The 17,764-nt window shown below is 38.2% G+C and overlaps 1 protein-coding gene across 11 annotated transcripts in view; it reads left to right on the forward strand.

Annotated features, from left to right (window-relative positions):
• ABCG8 (ATP binding cassette subfamily G member 8) overlaps window positions 1–11,310 on the forward strand; it is a 51,246-nt gene extending 39,936 nt beyond the window's left edge. For 6 of the 11 annotated variants that reach the window (XM_073339089.2, XM_073339090.2, XM_073339088.2 and 3 more), the window contains 5 exons: window positions 40–116; window positions 2,715–2,982; window positions 4,191–4,318; window positions 5,279–5,419; window positions 11,031–11,310. In XM_073339089.2, the coding sequence (XP_073195190.1) occupies window positions 40–116; window positions 2,715–2,982; window positions 4,191–4,318; window positions 5,279–5,416 (611 nt within the window). In that variant the 3' untranslated portion in view covers window positions 5,417–5,419; window positions 11,031–11,310. Of the gene's footprint in view, window positions 1–39; window positions 117–2,714; window positions 2,983–4,190; window positions 4,319–5,278; window positions 5,420–11,030 lie in introns of those variants that run through there. The other 5 variants (XR_013635586.1, XR_013635585.1, XM_078852283.1 and 2 more) reach the window with 5 other exon arrangements.
• Window positions 11,311–17,764: the final 6,454 nt, after the last annotated feature.

The raw sequence follows: 17,764 nt of genomic DNA on the forward strand, positions 1-17,764 counted from the left end.
GCATGAAATATACCTGTCTGTTTCTGTTTTATACTGTAGGTCATTCAGAAAGAGCTATGCTTTATCATGATTTAGAAGATGGGATGTATACTGTTACTCCCTACTTCTTTGCTAAGGTAATTGGTTTCAGCTGTCAAGAAAAGTGTATATCTGGTTTTAACATGAAAAGTAAAAGCCTTGTGTGTGGGTGATGAAATTTTGTTCAGACTTCACACTTATCATGCCTGTCATCTAAAGCAGTCATCATGCTTCCCAAACATTTATTAACTAATTAATTAAGCCTCACAATGCTCTTAAAGCATCTGTCTCCATAAACCATGAGCCTGGTCCTAGGTCCAGAAAGCCTGGTCCAGAAAGTCCATGAGCCTGGTCCAGAAAGTAGTCAAGGTCCAAGAGGATCCTTTCACTGGCTACTCTTAGACTGCTGGGACAAGGGGATTTGTAAATCTCACTGGGTGGGATAGGGCAGGAGATGGAAAAGCCTTAGGTCAGATCAAACTAGGGGAGTTATTCTCTGTTGTCTAACCAATGAGCTGTCAGACTGCAGGGGCTGTCACACTTGCCCCCTTTAAGGAAAATGAGCCCTTTTGTGTTGTTGGAGGTGCAGGTGTAATCTTCCACCATTCACTGGCCAGTCCCACGAGTAGAGAAATGGTAAAAGTGGGTCTTTGACTAAAGAGGGCTGTGGCTTATTGCCCTCTGTGCTAATGGGTGAGAGAACAAGGTCAGCATTACCATTTAGGCAATCAAGGTAGAGATGTTTGTTTTCAATGGGCAATAGTTGTTTCATAGGAAACAGACATCATTGAAGGGCAAGCAACATCACTTTCACTTCGGGTTGTCCCTGGTTGAGGTGGTGGGGCAAAGTCCAGTGACTCAAGTGTATAATTTAGAGAGCGTGCCTAGAAGTCAGACTGGATGATTGCTTTCACAATGCGTCTTTGACCTGGTGTTCAGCAAGGGATACATTTTTAAAGGGGTGTCACTGTGGCATAAATTTGTGGTTGCAATTATTTGTGACCCAGTTTTGCTGTTAGTCATGTCTGAACACAAATGGCATTTATATGATTTCCAGATGCTGGACAGCGGAAGTGGTTTATTATTTGTTCCCTCAAGAGCTTCTATACATAGTTTTGGCTCCCAAAGTGGTTTTTTAAAAAAAATTGTCTCTAAAATAACAAGCCTGGAGCTGGTTCTGAAGCACAATTTGGTGCCAACTTTGGGAATACTGAAAAGGAAATGTGTTGTTTTGGATAGTTTTACATACCTTTTTTTTCTGCATACCTCATTGTTGAAGTGCTGTTGTGAGTTTAGTAACATGAAGAGACGCGTGTTATAGAAGAATCTTTGTAAATGCTGCAGTCTGACGCAAAATAGCAATGCTAGGTGTACATGCATCCATTAGACACCTTCTCATCATTTTGACTGAGAAGTATGTAGCATAAAAAAGTGACATAGAATGTGGCAATTTCATCTTTCACCTTTGAGGGCCAAATTTTGTTTGACCCAATAGTGATTGGAGAAAACCACCATATTAAATGTATGGAGCACAACTGTTTCCGAAAAAATCATTACTAAGATACTTTTTAAAATATGCTTTGTTATTGCCAGAGCTGAGACTAACCCCTTCCTTTAGGAAAGCTCTGCTTGCCACAGCATCTGTAATTTAGGTTTCCATTCCCAAACAAGATTTAAAACCCCCATGAGTGGTTCTGGGAAAAAAATATTCTTTGTAGTTCATAGACAACACAGTTTTCACAATGAAATTATATCAATTTTTTATGAATCGTAGCAGTAGAGGTATACTATTAAGTGACCTTCAAGTACACTCCTACTTAACTCCCATGGGTGAAGTGATTACATCACTACATATGCCTTTTATTACTTATGTATGAAAAATTTAATATTTTTGTTTTCCAATGGATTAACTCAGTGATTCTCAAACTGTGGGTCGGGCGCAGCAAAGTGGGTCGCAACCCCTTAAAATGGGTCGCCAGGGCTGGCTTAGACTTGCTGGGGCCCAGGCCTGAAGCTGAAGCCTGAGTGCCACCACCTGGGGCTGAAGCTGAAGCCCATGGGACTCGGGGCTCAGGTTCAGGCCCCCAGCCTGGGACTGAAGCCCTTGGGCTTTGGCTTTGCCCCCCCCACCCCAGGGCAGGAGGACTCAGGTGGGCTCAGATTTCAGTCCCCCCTCCTGGGGTCATGTAGTAATTTTTGTTGTCAGAAAGGGGTCACGGTGCAATGAAGTTTGAGAACCCCTGGATTAACTAGTTTGCAAAACGTGCTGCCCCAACTGTAGGCAAAAACGAGGAAGAAGGGACGAATGATCTTCCTAGTGGATGATTTGAAGTGTACTCATCGTAAAGATTCAACAGAATTTGAACTAAAATACATTTGCAGAGACTCATTAGTGGCATTATTGCCATCAGGTTTATGAGCTTTTATGGGAAATGTCTTAGATTCCCAGAAACTGACAAACTGTAAGAAAACAAGGCATATAATCCTTAACAAGAAGCCTGTCAGTTTTAGGTTTTAGTTATAGAAAATGTCACAACTAGAAATAGAAGGAAAATTAGCTAGGATCCTCCTTTTTCTGTTTTTTTTAGTGTGTCACTGACGAAGGTGATCACATTTTAATAGGTTATTTCCTGCAAAATATTAAAAAATACATATATTAATATGAGAAAGTTCAGTGGTTTTTTTCCTGTTAACAGATTTTGGGGGAGCTCCCAGAACACTGTGCTTTTGTAATAATTTATGGAGTTCCTATCTACTGGCTGACAAATCTCAATCCTGAACCAGAACATTTCCTCCTTAACTTCCTGGCAGTCTGGCTTGTGGTTTTCTGTGCCCGAGCAATGGCACTATGGATGGCAGCACTGCTCCCAACACTGCAGTTGTCAGCCTTCTTTGGCAATGTGCTTTTCACAACCTTCTTCCTGAGTGGCGGTTTCGTGGTAAGCCTAGAAAGCCTGTGGCTAGGTAAGACTGGCAAGTGCAGTCATAACTGACAACTACTTACAGCTTTTGTAAATCATAGGCAATGTTTTTGAGGCATTATGGCCTAGTGGATAGAATACTGGACAGGAACTCAGGTAACCTGGGTTCTAATCACAACTCTTCTGTTGTCTTATAGGGTGGTGTTGGATAACACAGTTTGTCACTACGTGCCTCAGTTTCCCTATCCATCTATAAAATGGGAATAATATCTACAATGTTTTGAGATCTATGGATAAAAAGCACTATTTAAGAATGTATTATATGTACTGTACATTATTTTTGTTCTTTTCTAGGGTTTGTAAATATATAACTAATTCAAAGATGAATACAAAACCTGTCTCACTGAAAAATTCAAATTACACTCAAGGCTACATTATAAGTGTAATTCAGAAAGCCTTTAACACAGAATTTAGCACTGTCATGTAACAGATAGCAACAGAATATGAGTTGCTTTGCTACTGTAGTATTTGAAGTGTCAAGTTAAATATTTAAAGAAAAGAAATTTAGGCTAAAAACTTAAATGAAAAATAGTTTAAAAAAATCAACATTATTTTTACTGATAATGCTTATTTAGTTTTAGCTCGAGTTGTACAATGAATATAGATGTCTCAATTGTACTGGTTTCAGAGTAGCAGTTTATGGTCAGTTTTAGTCAATATCAGGTTCTCAAAGCACAAGGTCTGAACGACATAATAATCATTTGTTAGAGGGCAATTTAAATAAAGCTTTATTGGAATATTTTCAAAAATCACGGAGACCTTTCTATTAGTTTTACATTTTGTAAAGTCTTGTTTGATTTTAAAACAAAACTTAAAATTTTAGTCAGATTTGACCTGTCTGTCCTCTTTTATATTTTATTACTGGAACAAAGTGGCTCTGTAAAATATATAAAATAAAAACAAACCAACAAATCAAAAAACCTTATAGCAACTGGGGATATACAAAAAGCCTTCCAGAAGAGCTACAGTCCTTTTTTTGCCATCCTCAATTCTTCATCCAGTTTTGGGTATCACATTTCTATGCATATTTAATTTGTGTGGACAAACGAATCAAAGACTTAGCTGATATGAGGATGTTGATTCCTACAACCTACATAGACATGGCGTTAGATATAATAGGTTCATTTTGTGTGTTTATATTAAGACAGATTCCTCCCTTTCTTTCTCCACCCCTCCTACCGTCTTTTCCAGTTCCATTTTGGATTTCTAAAATATCTTTTGTCAGATGGAGTTATGAAAGCCTGATGCAAATTCAGTTCACTGAACTCACATACCAAATGACCGTTGGAAATGCTACCTTTCAAATCCCAGGGAAACTTGTAAGTCAGTCTCCCAGAGAGATTTTTATATTTGATAAATAATTTGAGGAATAGCTACTAAGGCATTTATTACTGTAGTTGACTAAATGATATATGCCTTGATTCTGCAAAGCACTCTTATAAGGGCGTGCTTATGCTCATTGACTTTGCTAAATTGGAGCCATAATGCATGCTGTTTGACCTTTGGCATAAGCCTGAGCTGCATCACCACCATGGTTTGGTAGGATTATACGACTCCTCCCTTTCCCTGTCAACTCGCTATCTGATCCCCTACAGAGGCAAAGTGGGAAATGAAGTGGTCAGAGTTTGACAGAGCCATATTAAATTAGTCCCATCCCAGCATACAGGAGGGAAGGAAAGAGATTGTTTCCCCCTCTACTAGGGAACCTTCAAAGCGTGCTTGAAGCAGTACAAAAGGATGGGTGCAAGAATAAGGTTGAGAGCCACTGGTGTAGTGATTGAATGTCTTGGCATTTCATTTTTGGAATGCCTGTTACTGTAGATGCTAAATGGAACGAGTCTGGTGGTCTCTCTTTGGTCCTCCAATGGATGTGTGTTCATATACTGAAGACACCATATCATACAGCACAAATGGCAGCCTCTGCTTGAGGCAGGTCCATGCAGTGGCAGATTTGTGTCACAATATTTACATGGTGCCTTGCTATCTGGGGAGGGGGAAAATGAAATAGATTTTTAAAGAGCAAATAAAGCAATAATTCCCTTCACAAACCTCAGCTACACATTTGTTGGAAAACAACGTTTAGAAATAGAGCTGTGTTCCTCCTAATGATACACTTGTTGAGAGATGTGACAAAGCTGATCCTGCTGTAATTGAAAATAAGAACATAAAAGCCACCAGGGGCAAGGCAGGAAGAGGAGCAAAACTAAGGAGATGTGACACTTTGCACATCCATTTTAAAGAGGTTTTTAATTACTATTTTGTGATGTCTGTGCTTACAGGTAATTCAGGCTATGAATCTGGACTCGTATCCTCTCTATGCAAGCTACCTCATCCTCGTCGGTATTATTAGTGGTTTCATGGTTTTGTACTACTTATCTCTGAGGTTTATCAAGCAGAAATCAAATCAAAATTGGTAACAGGTAAAAATGAAGTAAAATATTAGCGCTAGTGGGTGGTAGGTTATTGTGACTCTTGTAAAACACCTGGTCCACTCCCTCACCACAAAAGGGATCTCACCTTTTATACTTCACAATGTCCATATGTTTTATTAATACCCTACAGCAAAGATATACCGTAAAAAATCATTCTTTTAATATCACATTGTTTTATGTAAACCACTGGATGGCAGCAGAATACAGATAGTTGAAAGCCAGCTTCAGAATCTTTGACTCTGTGCTGTAAGTGGTAAAAAAAAAAAAAAACCTACTAAAAATTGTGCCTTCAACATTTTTTCCTTTTGACATCATCATTATATAGGTGACAAGATGCATGTCACTCAGATATATGTTTTAGTTCAAGAATATGGGGCAGATCCTCAGCTGGTGTAAACCAGTGTAGCTCCCTTGACTTAAATGCACTTACACCAATTTACACCAACTGAGGACCTGGCCCATAGTCTCTGAATATTGATCATATACTTAATTTGGAGACTCAGAGTAACAGTATAATGAAAATAATGATCTACATTTTTCAACATCTCTCACCCACAAAGATCCCAGTATATACACTATATATAAATCACTTCACTCAGTGCAAGAGAGCAGAGAGAGAATGGTAACTTTGTAACAAAGCCATTTAGGACAGGAGATTAAGCGTATGATTTCATTGAAGCTACGGAAGCATTTTATGTAGGCAGAAGGTAATGATCCAAACCAGAGAGTTAGAATTCCAGTGTAAAGGAGTTAAAAATAACTCAGAACAATTGTTCAATGTTTCAGAGATTCTGCATTTGTATTTTATTTGCATGTTGTTGATGCAGTTTTGTTGACTGTATGGATGATTCCTTGTTACAACTCAACGTGTCACTATGTATTATACTGCCATTGTCTATAGTTGACAATATTAATAAACTGTCATTACAAAAAAAAACAAACAATGATCATCCCCCCGCATGCAAACAGTCAGTGTTTTAGCAGTTTACTAAGTCTGCATCCTCACATTCTTGGTGCTGAATACTCCCGGCCTGCTTTTTTTTTTATTTATTTTTTTAACAGGTTGATGGTGCATTCAAAGAATGCCTGTAGTTGTGCATCTAGTTACACGCTTACATGTAACGCACGCAAGGTTATGCAACGACCATGACTGCTCACACAGATTAGACACAGTGTGTGCAAGTGGCTGCACTTAGCAGTTTCCACGTGAAATTAGCTCTTTTCCCTGTGCAGTCATACTAAGTGCATGTATCAATTAGATTTTAACTTTGTTCAAAAAACAGGACATGATTTGGATGCATTCCTAAATATCTGTACGTTTATAAATCTCCTGTTCTCATTTCAATCATTGTAATACTTCAGTTCTTGGAAAACATACTTTAATTAGTTTTAATGCAGTGGACATGATATAAATACACTTTTTTTAAAAAAAGGGAACATCTCAAAAAGTAATTTAAAAAAGAAATACCAGACACTGTTTCATAAGTTCCGTTCAATGAATGGGGCTGTCACTGGGGGGTTGCACTGTAATCAACTCCCGGACAAAGCCCAGCCTGATGAGGTAAAGTAGAACTGAATGAACCAGATTCACCATTAGACAGAAGTAGGAATTCAAAACATGTCGAGGTTCTTTTTTGGTGAGTTCTACCATTTTTTTTTTTAGTTTTCTTGTTAAAAAAAAACAAATAGCCCTCTACTCCCCAATATTGCTTCTGCGGTTACCTTTGCTCTTGAAAAACATGACCAGAACTTACCCTAGTGCCATATTGAAAATGTCAGATTTCTACTGCTTTCTAATGGCAAAGCCAGTTCTTTCAGTCCTACTCAGCATCATTAAATTGTCAGTATGGCAGCTTCCTGTTTGATTCTTAATTATTCCTTTTTATTATATTTAAGACACTTAATTTTTTTAAAGTGGTTTACTCTTCTTGGTAATGATCTGTTGTGATTAGAATCTCTTTTATATTACATTGAAATTTTAAGGGTGTATATTGGTACTTCTATTCTAAACCTCTATTCCTAAGGTATTTAGAGGATTAAATTCTAGGCTGACTCTCTGTTGTGAATTCACTTTGATGTTTAATAAAAAAAGGAGAGAGACAATGGGAGAAATTAAAGACAATAAGGGACAGCTCTGAATTTTAGGGGCATATTGTCATGAACAAAAATCCTCAGGCATCTAGATAAGAATATACCCATAGCCTTAACTTTGAATTTCCTTCCTTTTGTGAAATTAGGCAGGCTGTTGACATTATTTAAACAGTCTTTTTCATTTTAAATTCCACCCTCTTAACAGTATGTATGGGGACCAAGCGGTGTGAGTGTTTTAGCGGTAGTGTTATGACAAGGGTAGATGTATACATAATGGGACTCGAATCGTGAGCCTAGGAACAGCTGCCTTATGGCATGTTGGGGGAGAGCGATCACAGGAGGTAGCCAGCATGTATGTTTACATTAAAAAGGCTCACATTCTATATACTACAATTACATATGATCAGATCTTGTTCCCCTCCAGAAATGGGACCTTAATGCCTGGAGATACTAAAAGGGGGAAATAGTCTGTGACCATTGTTATAGACCACAGGGCCCTCTCCCCCCGCCCCCCTCAGAAGTAGTCTTGAACTGGCAGCACTTAACTTTAATTGCTAGCGATCCCACACCCTGAATCTGTGCCCAGAAGAGAGGAACGGACAGGCCAGGGGAAAAGGTGGGTGGATGACATACAGCTTGGCCTTACTGGCCCTGTGGAGATCAAAGTGGAAAGATCGTACAGCACTAGAAAGAATTATTTTTCTTGTAGGTCCCCTCTGTTGTGCTCTGTTACCCCCTGAGCAGGGATCTGGTGGGGGCATAAAGCCTCTATTGCAGATACCCCACAGGGTTTGTGAGTGTCTCTTGTGCCTGTACAGTGCGGGAAGAGGGGTGGGAAACATTCACTTCCCCCCTAACTTTAATGTGCAATTGGGAAACCTCCTGCAGATTCCATCTTTCACCACCATCCAGCAGGATTTATTATAGGATGGGTAATGGGACCCAGGGTGGCTTTCATTGCATGGGGTAGTGAATATATGGGTAGCTGCACTGTAGCTTGTATCCTGTTCTATAAGGCATTAAACCCACTGTACATTAACTGAGGGAATAACTTTCTAAAAAAGCTGAATTACATTTGGCTTAGGTAGGTCAAGGGCAACATCTATGCAATGGATTTCAAATCTGATAAGTCTGTTCTTCCTCTATGCACAGAATTCCCTATCTGGCCCTCCTCATAGTATTCAGGTACCTCCTAATTTAATTACAAGAATGATCAACAAGCAAAACTTCCACTGATGTCATTGGGAGTTATACACATACATGTGCAGAGTAGAGTATCAGAGTCAAGATCCAGCCTGTGAATCTGGGAGCAGATTATGCTCAAGCTACATTTCTATATGCAGGACTGTCTACTATGAAATCTCCCACTGCATCAACTAACTGTCCAGGATAAGCAGAGAATGTGCATCTAATTATTTGAGCCCTTTATTGTCTTTAACGTCCTTTGCCATTTAACTCTAGCTGTACACAAGTGGACAGGTTTCACATGTCATGGTGGTGCAGTTTCCACGTGAAATTACCTCTTTTCCCTGTGCAGTCATACTAAGTGCAGAAAGATGGAAAAGTGGAGAAAGATGGAAAAATGTCTTGCGATGTCATAAAAAAGCAATATAGTGCATTCTGAAAAATGCATGTGACAGACCTAATTTAATTCTCAGCCCCCACCCCACAATTTTAGTAACTTAGAAAAACTTCATGTAACACAAGTGATGTATATTATATGTAGTGTAAGGGCTGTGATCCAATTTGTAATACACTATGTATGACTACAATGGCTCTTCTTAATCCATTCATGGCTTTGAAACTTGTGAAGCCAGCTTTTACTTTAGCACCTACAGATTGGACATTGCTATTATTCCAAAACTCTTTCCAGGGATTTGCCTACTTATCTTCCCCCCACCCTCCAATCTATTCTATTCCCCCCACCCTCCAATCTGTTCTTTCACAACACTCATAACTGTGGTACCAGAGCACCATTTATTAATTTATATTTCCTGATTAAAGCACCCACTTGTTAAATGCAGGCTTTGAATATCTCCATATCACTGACAGTGTCTGAAATGACATAACATGTAAAGTGGCTCCCAGTGAGACATTTTGCAGACACTGGAATTGGCCAGTGGACGAGCTAATTGCAAACTGCTTTCATGTTTCAGTTTAGACCACACTGTATCAGACACAACAACTCAGGGTGTGAGAGTTTCAAGAAGCATGGCACAAAATACATGGAGCACCAATAACTGACTATAAACAAAATAGATATCAAAGCCTAGAAGCAAGGAAGCTTTGTTAATTAAAAGGACACTTAAAATATCTTGTATGAAATTTTTCTGTGTTGTTACAAGCACCATCTAAGATCAGTATCACTGAAAGAAATTTTATTTTTTGTTTACTTCGTGTATTTGACAGAATTTGTGTAGCAGTTTCCCCTGTTTTTGTGGATCTTTCACATAGCAACTGGGGAAGGCAAACATTTTTTTAAAAATAGAGAAGTGTGAGTTTCAGCAATTTTGAGACTTGGGGGAGAGACAGTCCTTCAAACTACTTTTAACTCATTTGATTTCAAGTTGACAGTCGCTTTAATAAATGTCTATAATAAATGCCACGCCATATTTATGCACTGTGAAAAATGCTTAAGTATTAATGGTGCTAACTCAGTCAATTTTAAAAAAAAGCCATCAATTTCTCAGTTTATTAAGAAGCTTAAATAGTTTCTTGCAGATGGCAGCCTTTATGCAGTGCACTATAGAAAGAAAATTAAAGGTGCTCATTGGGCCACGTGTAGTGGAGATGACAAACCTTTCAGGCTTCAGCCATAGTGATTCCTTTAGACTGCAGTAGACCAGAAACCATAAAACACATGCAGCTGTGACATGCTGTATTTTTGTTTTTTACCTGAAAGCCAAAGATAAACAGTTCATACAGCATTAGTAGCTATTCATTAAGGCAATAACCTTTAAGCAGTCGGTCGGTTGAGGTTTGGTTTTTTTTTTTAATCCCTTTCAAGGCCTAACTAGCTTTAAAAAAGTCTATCTTTTCTTGCATGAACATAAATTTCTATTATATCTTAATAGTTTAATTTGTGTGTGATTATTTCAAATTGCAGTTTGGCTCCCTATTTAATAATATAGCCTTAAATGTAGTTGCCTACAAAGCAAAGCTCTTCATCTGTGTGGATTTCACCAATAAATACAACTCTTACATATTTACTTTGGGTTGCAGCTCAGCTTGAAGTTATTTGACTTGCATGTTCACAGCACATTTCAGATTTCTGTTCCTCCTTCTGACAAAATACTGAACTTTAACAGATTTTACAAAAAATGTATCGATGTATATGCATATAAGATTTCCCCAGCACACACATACTCTTATGCACCTTTAGCTGCTTTTATCTCATCTCACCAAAGCCATTCCTACCATCGTGATTTGCACCTTGAATATTTGCTTGAATAAGAGTTAATTCACTTCAGCATCCTTTGTGCCTCATTTGTGCTTTCACTTTCCACAGATTTTCTTGTGAATGAGTTTACTGGCAGGAATGTTCAGGGAATCAACAGAAGAATAGAAATCTGATTCTAAGGGTTATACTCGTCCAATGAGGAAACAGAAACAATGCCACATGACCAAGAGAGCTCAAACGTTTTGCAGAGAAGACTCTCAATGACTTGCTTATGAACAATCCACAGATGAAGACTTAATCATTGAAGTTATTAGGTGAAAATAAATGCATGAAAATTGTAAAACCATGGCAATTCACAAATAAATACAGGCTAAATTAACTGAACAAATTATCTACTATGAATTATTTGCTATGCTCTTTTCTAATGTCTGTGCTAGCATTATCTGATAAGATAGTTGCTACCTCGGCTGGCCCAATGCCTGACAGCAATATCCAGTATGCTCATTACATGCCAGCCACTTTAGGGCTTGGTCTGTAGCATTCCTCAAGTCACTACTTTTGTTCTCCATGATACTGTGTTTGGGGGGGGAGGGAATGTTTTCTAAGCTATTTATAGTTTGATCTAAAATCAATAGTATTCCATGCTTCATCTGGGGGAGAGTCCTGAAGCAAAAATATATAACCTTTGTGTGACCAGTTCAGCCTCAGCATGGACTATATAAACAAGAGAGCAGTGAGTAGGAGTTGGGACCTGATTTTACCTCTATACAAAGCACTGGTAAGACTGATGCTGGAATACTGCATCCCATTCTCGTGTCCACAAGTCTATGGTATACTAGAGGAGAGGCAAGAGGATGTCGCGTGTTCTAGTCTAAAGTGGGATCTTCCAGCTAGCAATGCAAGCCATGGTGCCAAAACCAATGACCTAGAGAAAGTGAGAGCCATTAAAACCATAATCACTTAAGGTTTCCTTTTTGTAGCTTAAAATGATCACTTTTAGTAATATACTGTACTCTGAAAAATAAGCAGCCATTTCATTAATGGTGTTATCAGCTAGTCCATAGAAATATATAAAATTTAAGCAGCTGTTTGGAAGGCCTTCTAAAGCCCAATAGCATGACAACCAGGCTAGAGACAGAGAACAGGCAGTACATAAACAAACTTTGAAACACATGGCATTTGCTGTTCTAATTAAGAGCCATATGATTGCTTGTCTGTTATACAAGACAATAATCAGATTCAGGAGAGGATAATTCATGAGGTCAAAAGCATGGCAGTCATCACCACAAGGGAATCAGATCATTGCTGAGAAAAGGAAAGAGCTAATTATATTGTTTCTCTTATGTTTAATATAATAAATAATCAAATAAAAAAGTAATAAAAATACACTTCTTAAATTCCTAACTGTACCAGCCCAAGTCGAGGCCTCCGACTGAGCTCTGCGGGGGAATTTGAGGCCACTTGGAATGATTAAGAAAGCCAACATTTCACACCATTTGTTTTATTCTGAGCAAAATGACAGTGGCCTTTTGAATCACAGAATATTATAACCGTTCCCCTGCCTCCAGAATGAACAAAGCGTCCCCTTCTTGTAATCATTTGCTGTGGCTAAGTATTTGGCTAAGTATTATCTTTATTGAGAAAAGCACATTTCTGATTAAAGTAGGTCTCAATACTGTCAAATGTTTTGGATGTACATGGCTTAGACTTTTCCTTTTAAAAAACAGAATAAAATGAAAGGATATGAATATTTAGCTTTGTGCATTTCATAGGGAATTCATCAATGCTTCCATATTGTAAGAGTACATTATTGCTGCTTTGTAATGTGTTCAGTGCCAGAAGCATGATACATTACCACTGAAAACATTAATGTGCATGACTAACAATAGTAAAGCTATAAATTACCATAATTTTTATGCCCCCTGCTGCTCGTAGTACAACACAGTTTTTCAACCTTGTTTTCATTTGCTGAGTGTAGACAAATTTATCGTGTTATTGGTGTCTGCTAGAAAGACATACAAATGCAGACATCGTATTTCCAGGCATGAGATACTGTGCTCCCTGAAGTATTTATAATATAGACACAAAGACTATGATTGTCATTAAAAAAATATAGAGAAAGGAACAACTACAGTTAATTTTTATGTTTCTAATGTCTTAATGTATATTTGACTATTAAACCAAAGCTGTTAATTGTTTGACAATGGAATGTAACAATCAAGTGTAACATGAAATATTACTAGTGATCTTGCTATGAACATCATAATATTTGCAGTATTGGCTAGGTCAATAAAATCACAAAGGAAATACAAAACCTCGTGTAAGTAAAGCTTGCAGATGTACAGCTCATAAGGGAGTGCAGTGCAGTGAGCAGACATTTCTAATCATATTGTGAGTTTTTACTGTATCCATTATGCTATGTTAAAAAAATACTATTTTTAAAAAACTGATAATGACTTTAGATAGCTGAAGATTTAAAATAAGCTAACCTCAGTATCTGAGGTATTCAAGGTATTTTCCATAGTACACATTGGGAATCACAAGGCAATACCACAGATAATAAGGGTAATCCTATTTATTTTAGGCTAAATTGGCTAGTTTTTCAGAGTATGTGCTTTCTCAATAATATATCTGGAAACAAATTATTTTTATCTCTACAACTTGAAAAAGAAAGTTAAATGTCAGCAATTCCCTACATAAATCATGCAACAGCACAGCTAAAGGGTGTTCCAAGGTCAGCTGCTGACCTTAAAACTAATCTGAGTTATGTTTCTTGTACCTTATTATTATAGCTGCTTTGTAACATTTGCAATGCCAAAAGCATGATAAACAGCTATAAGAAGGTATTTTATTAGAGTTGTTCTAAAATCTGAGAGGCTGAGCCTGGAACAGATTTCCTGTGTGACCTTAGGAAAGTCACTTAATCTCCGTCCCGCAGTTACTCATCTGTAAAACAGTACAATACTATTAATAATAATACTGTCCTCATTCATAGGCTGTTTGGAAGATATATATATTAACGATTGAGAGTTGCTCAGTTACTACAGTAATAAGGCCTACATAAGTACCACTGAATTAACAGTTGTACCTAACAGTACTAACCAAGGTGGAGCCCTATTGTACTAAGTGCTGTATAGATACATTCACTCTTAACTGCTTTTGATACTTACAGCAAACACTGGAGGAAACCAAGCTTCAATTCTTAATTATCTTACTTCCATACTTTAATGGAGAAACTCAGCACCTTCTCTTACTGTATATGAGACCAAAGTGTGAAGTTCTTGAAGTCAGATACCATCCCATTATCTCAATGGGGTCACTAAGATAGGGTGCATTGTGGTTTTTGACATAAAAAACTATTGACAGGCTAAGCAGAAGCTTAAGGCATCCTGAAGAGGTCACTTTGTAATGGAGTTTGGACACTAGTTTGGATTCCTGGTGGTTGGTTTGCAGGGGGTTGGAATAGAAGCCCCTGCATGAAAGATGAATTCAGAGAAACCCCTTCTCTTCCTTCCTCTCACAAGGCCCATCATCCAACAGGCTTAAAAACTAACCACACTGAGTATGTGGTTTAGAGCATGGAAGGTCACTGTCAGTCATCTCCTCTACTCAGACAGCAATTTTTCTACCAGACATCTCAATTCCAGTCAAGGTATAATATTATGCATATTGATACATGTACTCACAATTTGCTTTGTACAGTAACAATGTCAGATCTTTTCAAATCAGTCTTTTATCAGTCTTCCATGAAGCTGCTGCAGAAGAGATCTATGGACACCTACGGTATATTGTATTTGTACTAAAATCTTGCAGAATTCTAGTGACCCAGTTGCCTCAGGCAAGTAATATTCTTTTCTATTTTGAATGGGTAAGTAAAATGTTATGGTCAGTGTGACAGAGTAAGTTTTATGTCTGGACTGGTAAATTAACCTGACAAGTTTCCAAGGCTGCTGTTCTGTATTTCATCATCTTGTAGGTATTTCATTTTGAATATACAAAACCTATGAAACTGCCCACATATTTGGCAAAGAAATTTAAATTTTCTATATTGTATTTCTTTGTGCTTTAAATGGTTGTTTCTTAGGCATATATACGTAAAACCAACACAAAGATGAACTGCTTAGTAATTTCAAGCATACTGTAGGAAAGCTGAACCTTTCAAGCACAACACTGATTTGGATTGAGAAGATCACGTTCCACAATGACATGAATGCTACAACACACCAGACAGAAAAACATCTAATTCCCAAGTAATAATTCCTTAATTGCATCCACTATGTTTACTTGGAAAGAAAACCAAAATTTCATAACAACAATCATTAGAGGCAGTGGGCCTGGGCCTGCCTGTTCTTAATTATCCCTCTTTTCAGGCCTCCAGGTTCTGCAATGGGCTACCTTGGCTCAAGAGGATCTAGAGGCCCCTGCCATCTCACCCTGACTGAGCAACACAGGCCTGACTCTACCTACCTGGTACTGATGCCACAAAAATCCTAGTACTGTTTCCTCCCCTCATGCTCCAGCTGTGGCTCTCTCTAGTGTTGAGCTGGCTCACCACCAAAATGCAGCCACCAGTCATGGACTGATTGGGTCATACCAATCTGCAGCCACCCCAAATGCAGACAGTTTCAGAGCTAGAGGATCTCTCACTTTGAGTACATTAAACTATTTGCTTTGGTAACAGATGGCCCATCGTCTGGCCACCTCCAGTTGTGATCGTAAAACAAATAATGGTATGTTACAATGTACAGTGACCCAAGTGATGGTATCAAGTCACTGGAATGTTTGACCTATACATACAAATACAGAATTAGTACCAGTTAAATCTAAACCCTACCCAATGAGATGTTCTTTCTCCAAGTGTCAGCCCCCTGCTGAAAGAAAATTGGTTCAGTGGAACAGAAAACTAAGGGGACTCTTACCCTTCCATGAGACAATCTACCAGATCTATTGAGGGTCCAATTCCAGGCAGGATTTGGGACCTGTCAGCCAAGTGTGAGTTCCACTATCCCTATTTGCAGATGATCATCACTGCCACCTTCCCCATCAGCTCCAGCAGCTTGGTGTGTAGCAGCTTGCTCTGTGGGTGTGTTCAATTTGCTTCAAATGGTGGCCCAGACTTCAAAATGTACAGGCCTAACCCTCACTTATGCTGTTTTGACTTCACTTGCTGGAACACAAGACTATGAAATTGAGAGAGATTTGTAAGATGACCTCTAAAATAAGAGCTCTGGCATTTCAGAAAGGGTTGCAAACTAGCAGACCGAGTCTTCAATTATGTTGATATTATACTGACATACATTTACTGTAGCTGTAGCTTTAGAAATGAGAAATGTCTCCATTTTAAAATGAGATAAACTAAATACTTAGTCTTGCTTGCAGATAGGCATTCAACCATTGAGCTGTGATTGAAATTTCAGCTATTAATTCAGTTATCTTGATGATACACAAGCACTGGCTGCCAGATACTTAGAACTAACTGGGTATGGTACATCAAACTGTATATTCTGTCTGTTTCCAACATTAGGCCCTCTACATCCATCACAATCTGGTTGCCAGAATCTATCCGCTCCCCATCCAAACAACACAAATGTCCTTAAAAGACTATACAATTACTTGCAGAATCCCTAAATAAAAAAACTTGGTTAAAAAGATAATCAGCTAATTCTGCAAAAAATATACTTCCCTATCATATTACTTTGCACTTAAAATCCAGGAAATGAATAATTAAGGACATCATAAATCCACACTGCCAGCACAATAAACATATTCATCTTGCCAGGTATAACAAAATGCTTATTTTAATCACATTCATCACCTTAGCTTTCCCAAAATTCTATTTATTGATGAAAGAATTCTAAGTATAAAAAAGAAAATTAACTACGGAAGTACCATTTCCACAATGAAACCAAGTTCAGTTTTGCACTTGAAGCACACATTCACCCATTTTGTGGATGAAGAATGCATGTTATCTATCATCCCCCAAAATTATATAATGCATTATAGCTTATCCTTCCCCAAATTTATGTGTTGAGTATAGGATGAATTTTCTGAGATTAAACTGATTAGTTTGAGTTAAAATTCATTAAAAATTTATCCTTTACAAAATTTCAATGTCAAACTTTTCTCCTGAATAATCTAAGTAATAATGCAGATGCTTCCAAGTTCTCTTATAGTTAGAACTCACCAAAACATTTCCCATGTTACATTTAAGCAATTTTTTTATGATTAATGTTCACCTTCCCATTATTCTTCATTCATGTAAGTTTCTTTTTCAGTGAGACTGATCAATATTGTACTTCAGAAAATTCCACATAGAATTGTCCTCTTTCAGAATGACTGCCTCATCATCAATAAGACTGAGGTCATACTTTGCCCACAGTTAGGTAGCCATTTTGAGATGAGCATCTCTCATTTATTCTCAGTAGGACTGAGGCCACAGGCTGCTCTTTAACAAAGATGGGTGCTGGCCTCATTTTCACGGGAAATAATGGGAGGCATTGGCCCTTTTGAAAAAGGGCACCTTAGAATTAAGGTAGTTTTGGTCTTGATCCCACTGAGATCAATGGGAGATGGCAGCCAATTTTGAATTGCATCATCCTCTGCTGTAAAGTAAACCTTTAATTCCACATACGTATCATCTCCCAGAACAGACCTGTTGCACCAGATCTACTCAAGAAGAGGGAAGCCTATGCATGTGGTGAAGGAGAGGGGGATTGGTGCATGCCACATACAGCGGAATGTGCAAGAAATGGGGAATTTGGAGGACAGGATGTAGAGGTAAACTGGGGTGTGTACACAGTGGTTTTACACTGCTCTGGCAATGCAAAGCAGTGTAAGCACAG

This window comes from Lepidochelys kempii, chromosome 3 (genome assembly GCF_965140285.1).
Source record: "Lepidochelys kempii isolate rLepKem1 chromosome 3, rLepKem1.hap1, whole genome shotgun sequence".
Lineage (NCBI taxonomy): Eukaryota > Metazoa > Chordata > Testudines > Cheloniidae > Lepidochelys > Lepidochelys kempii.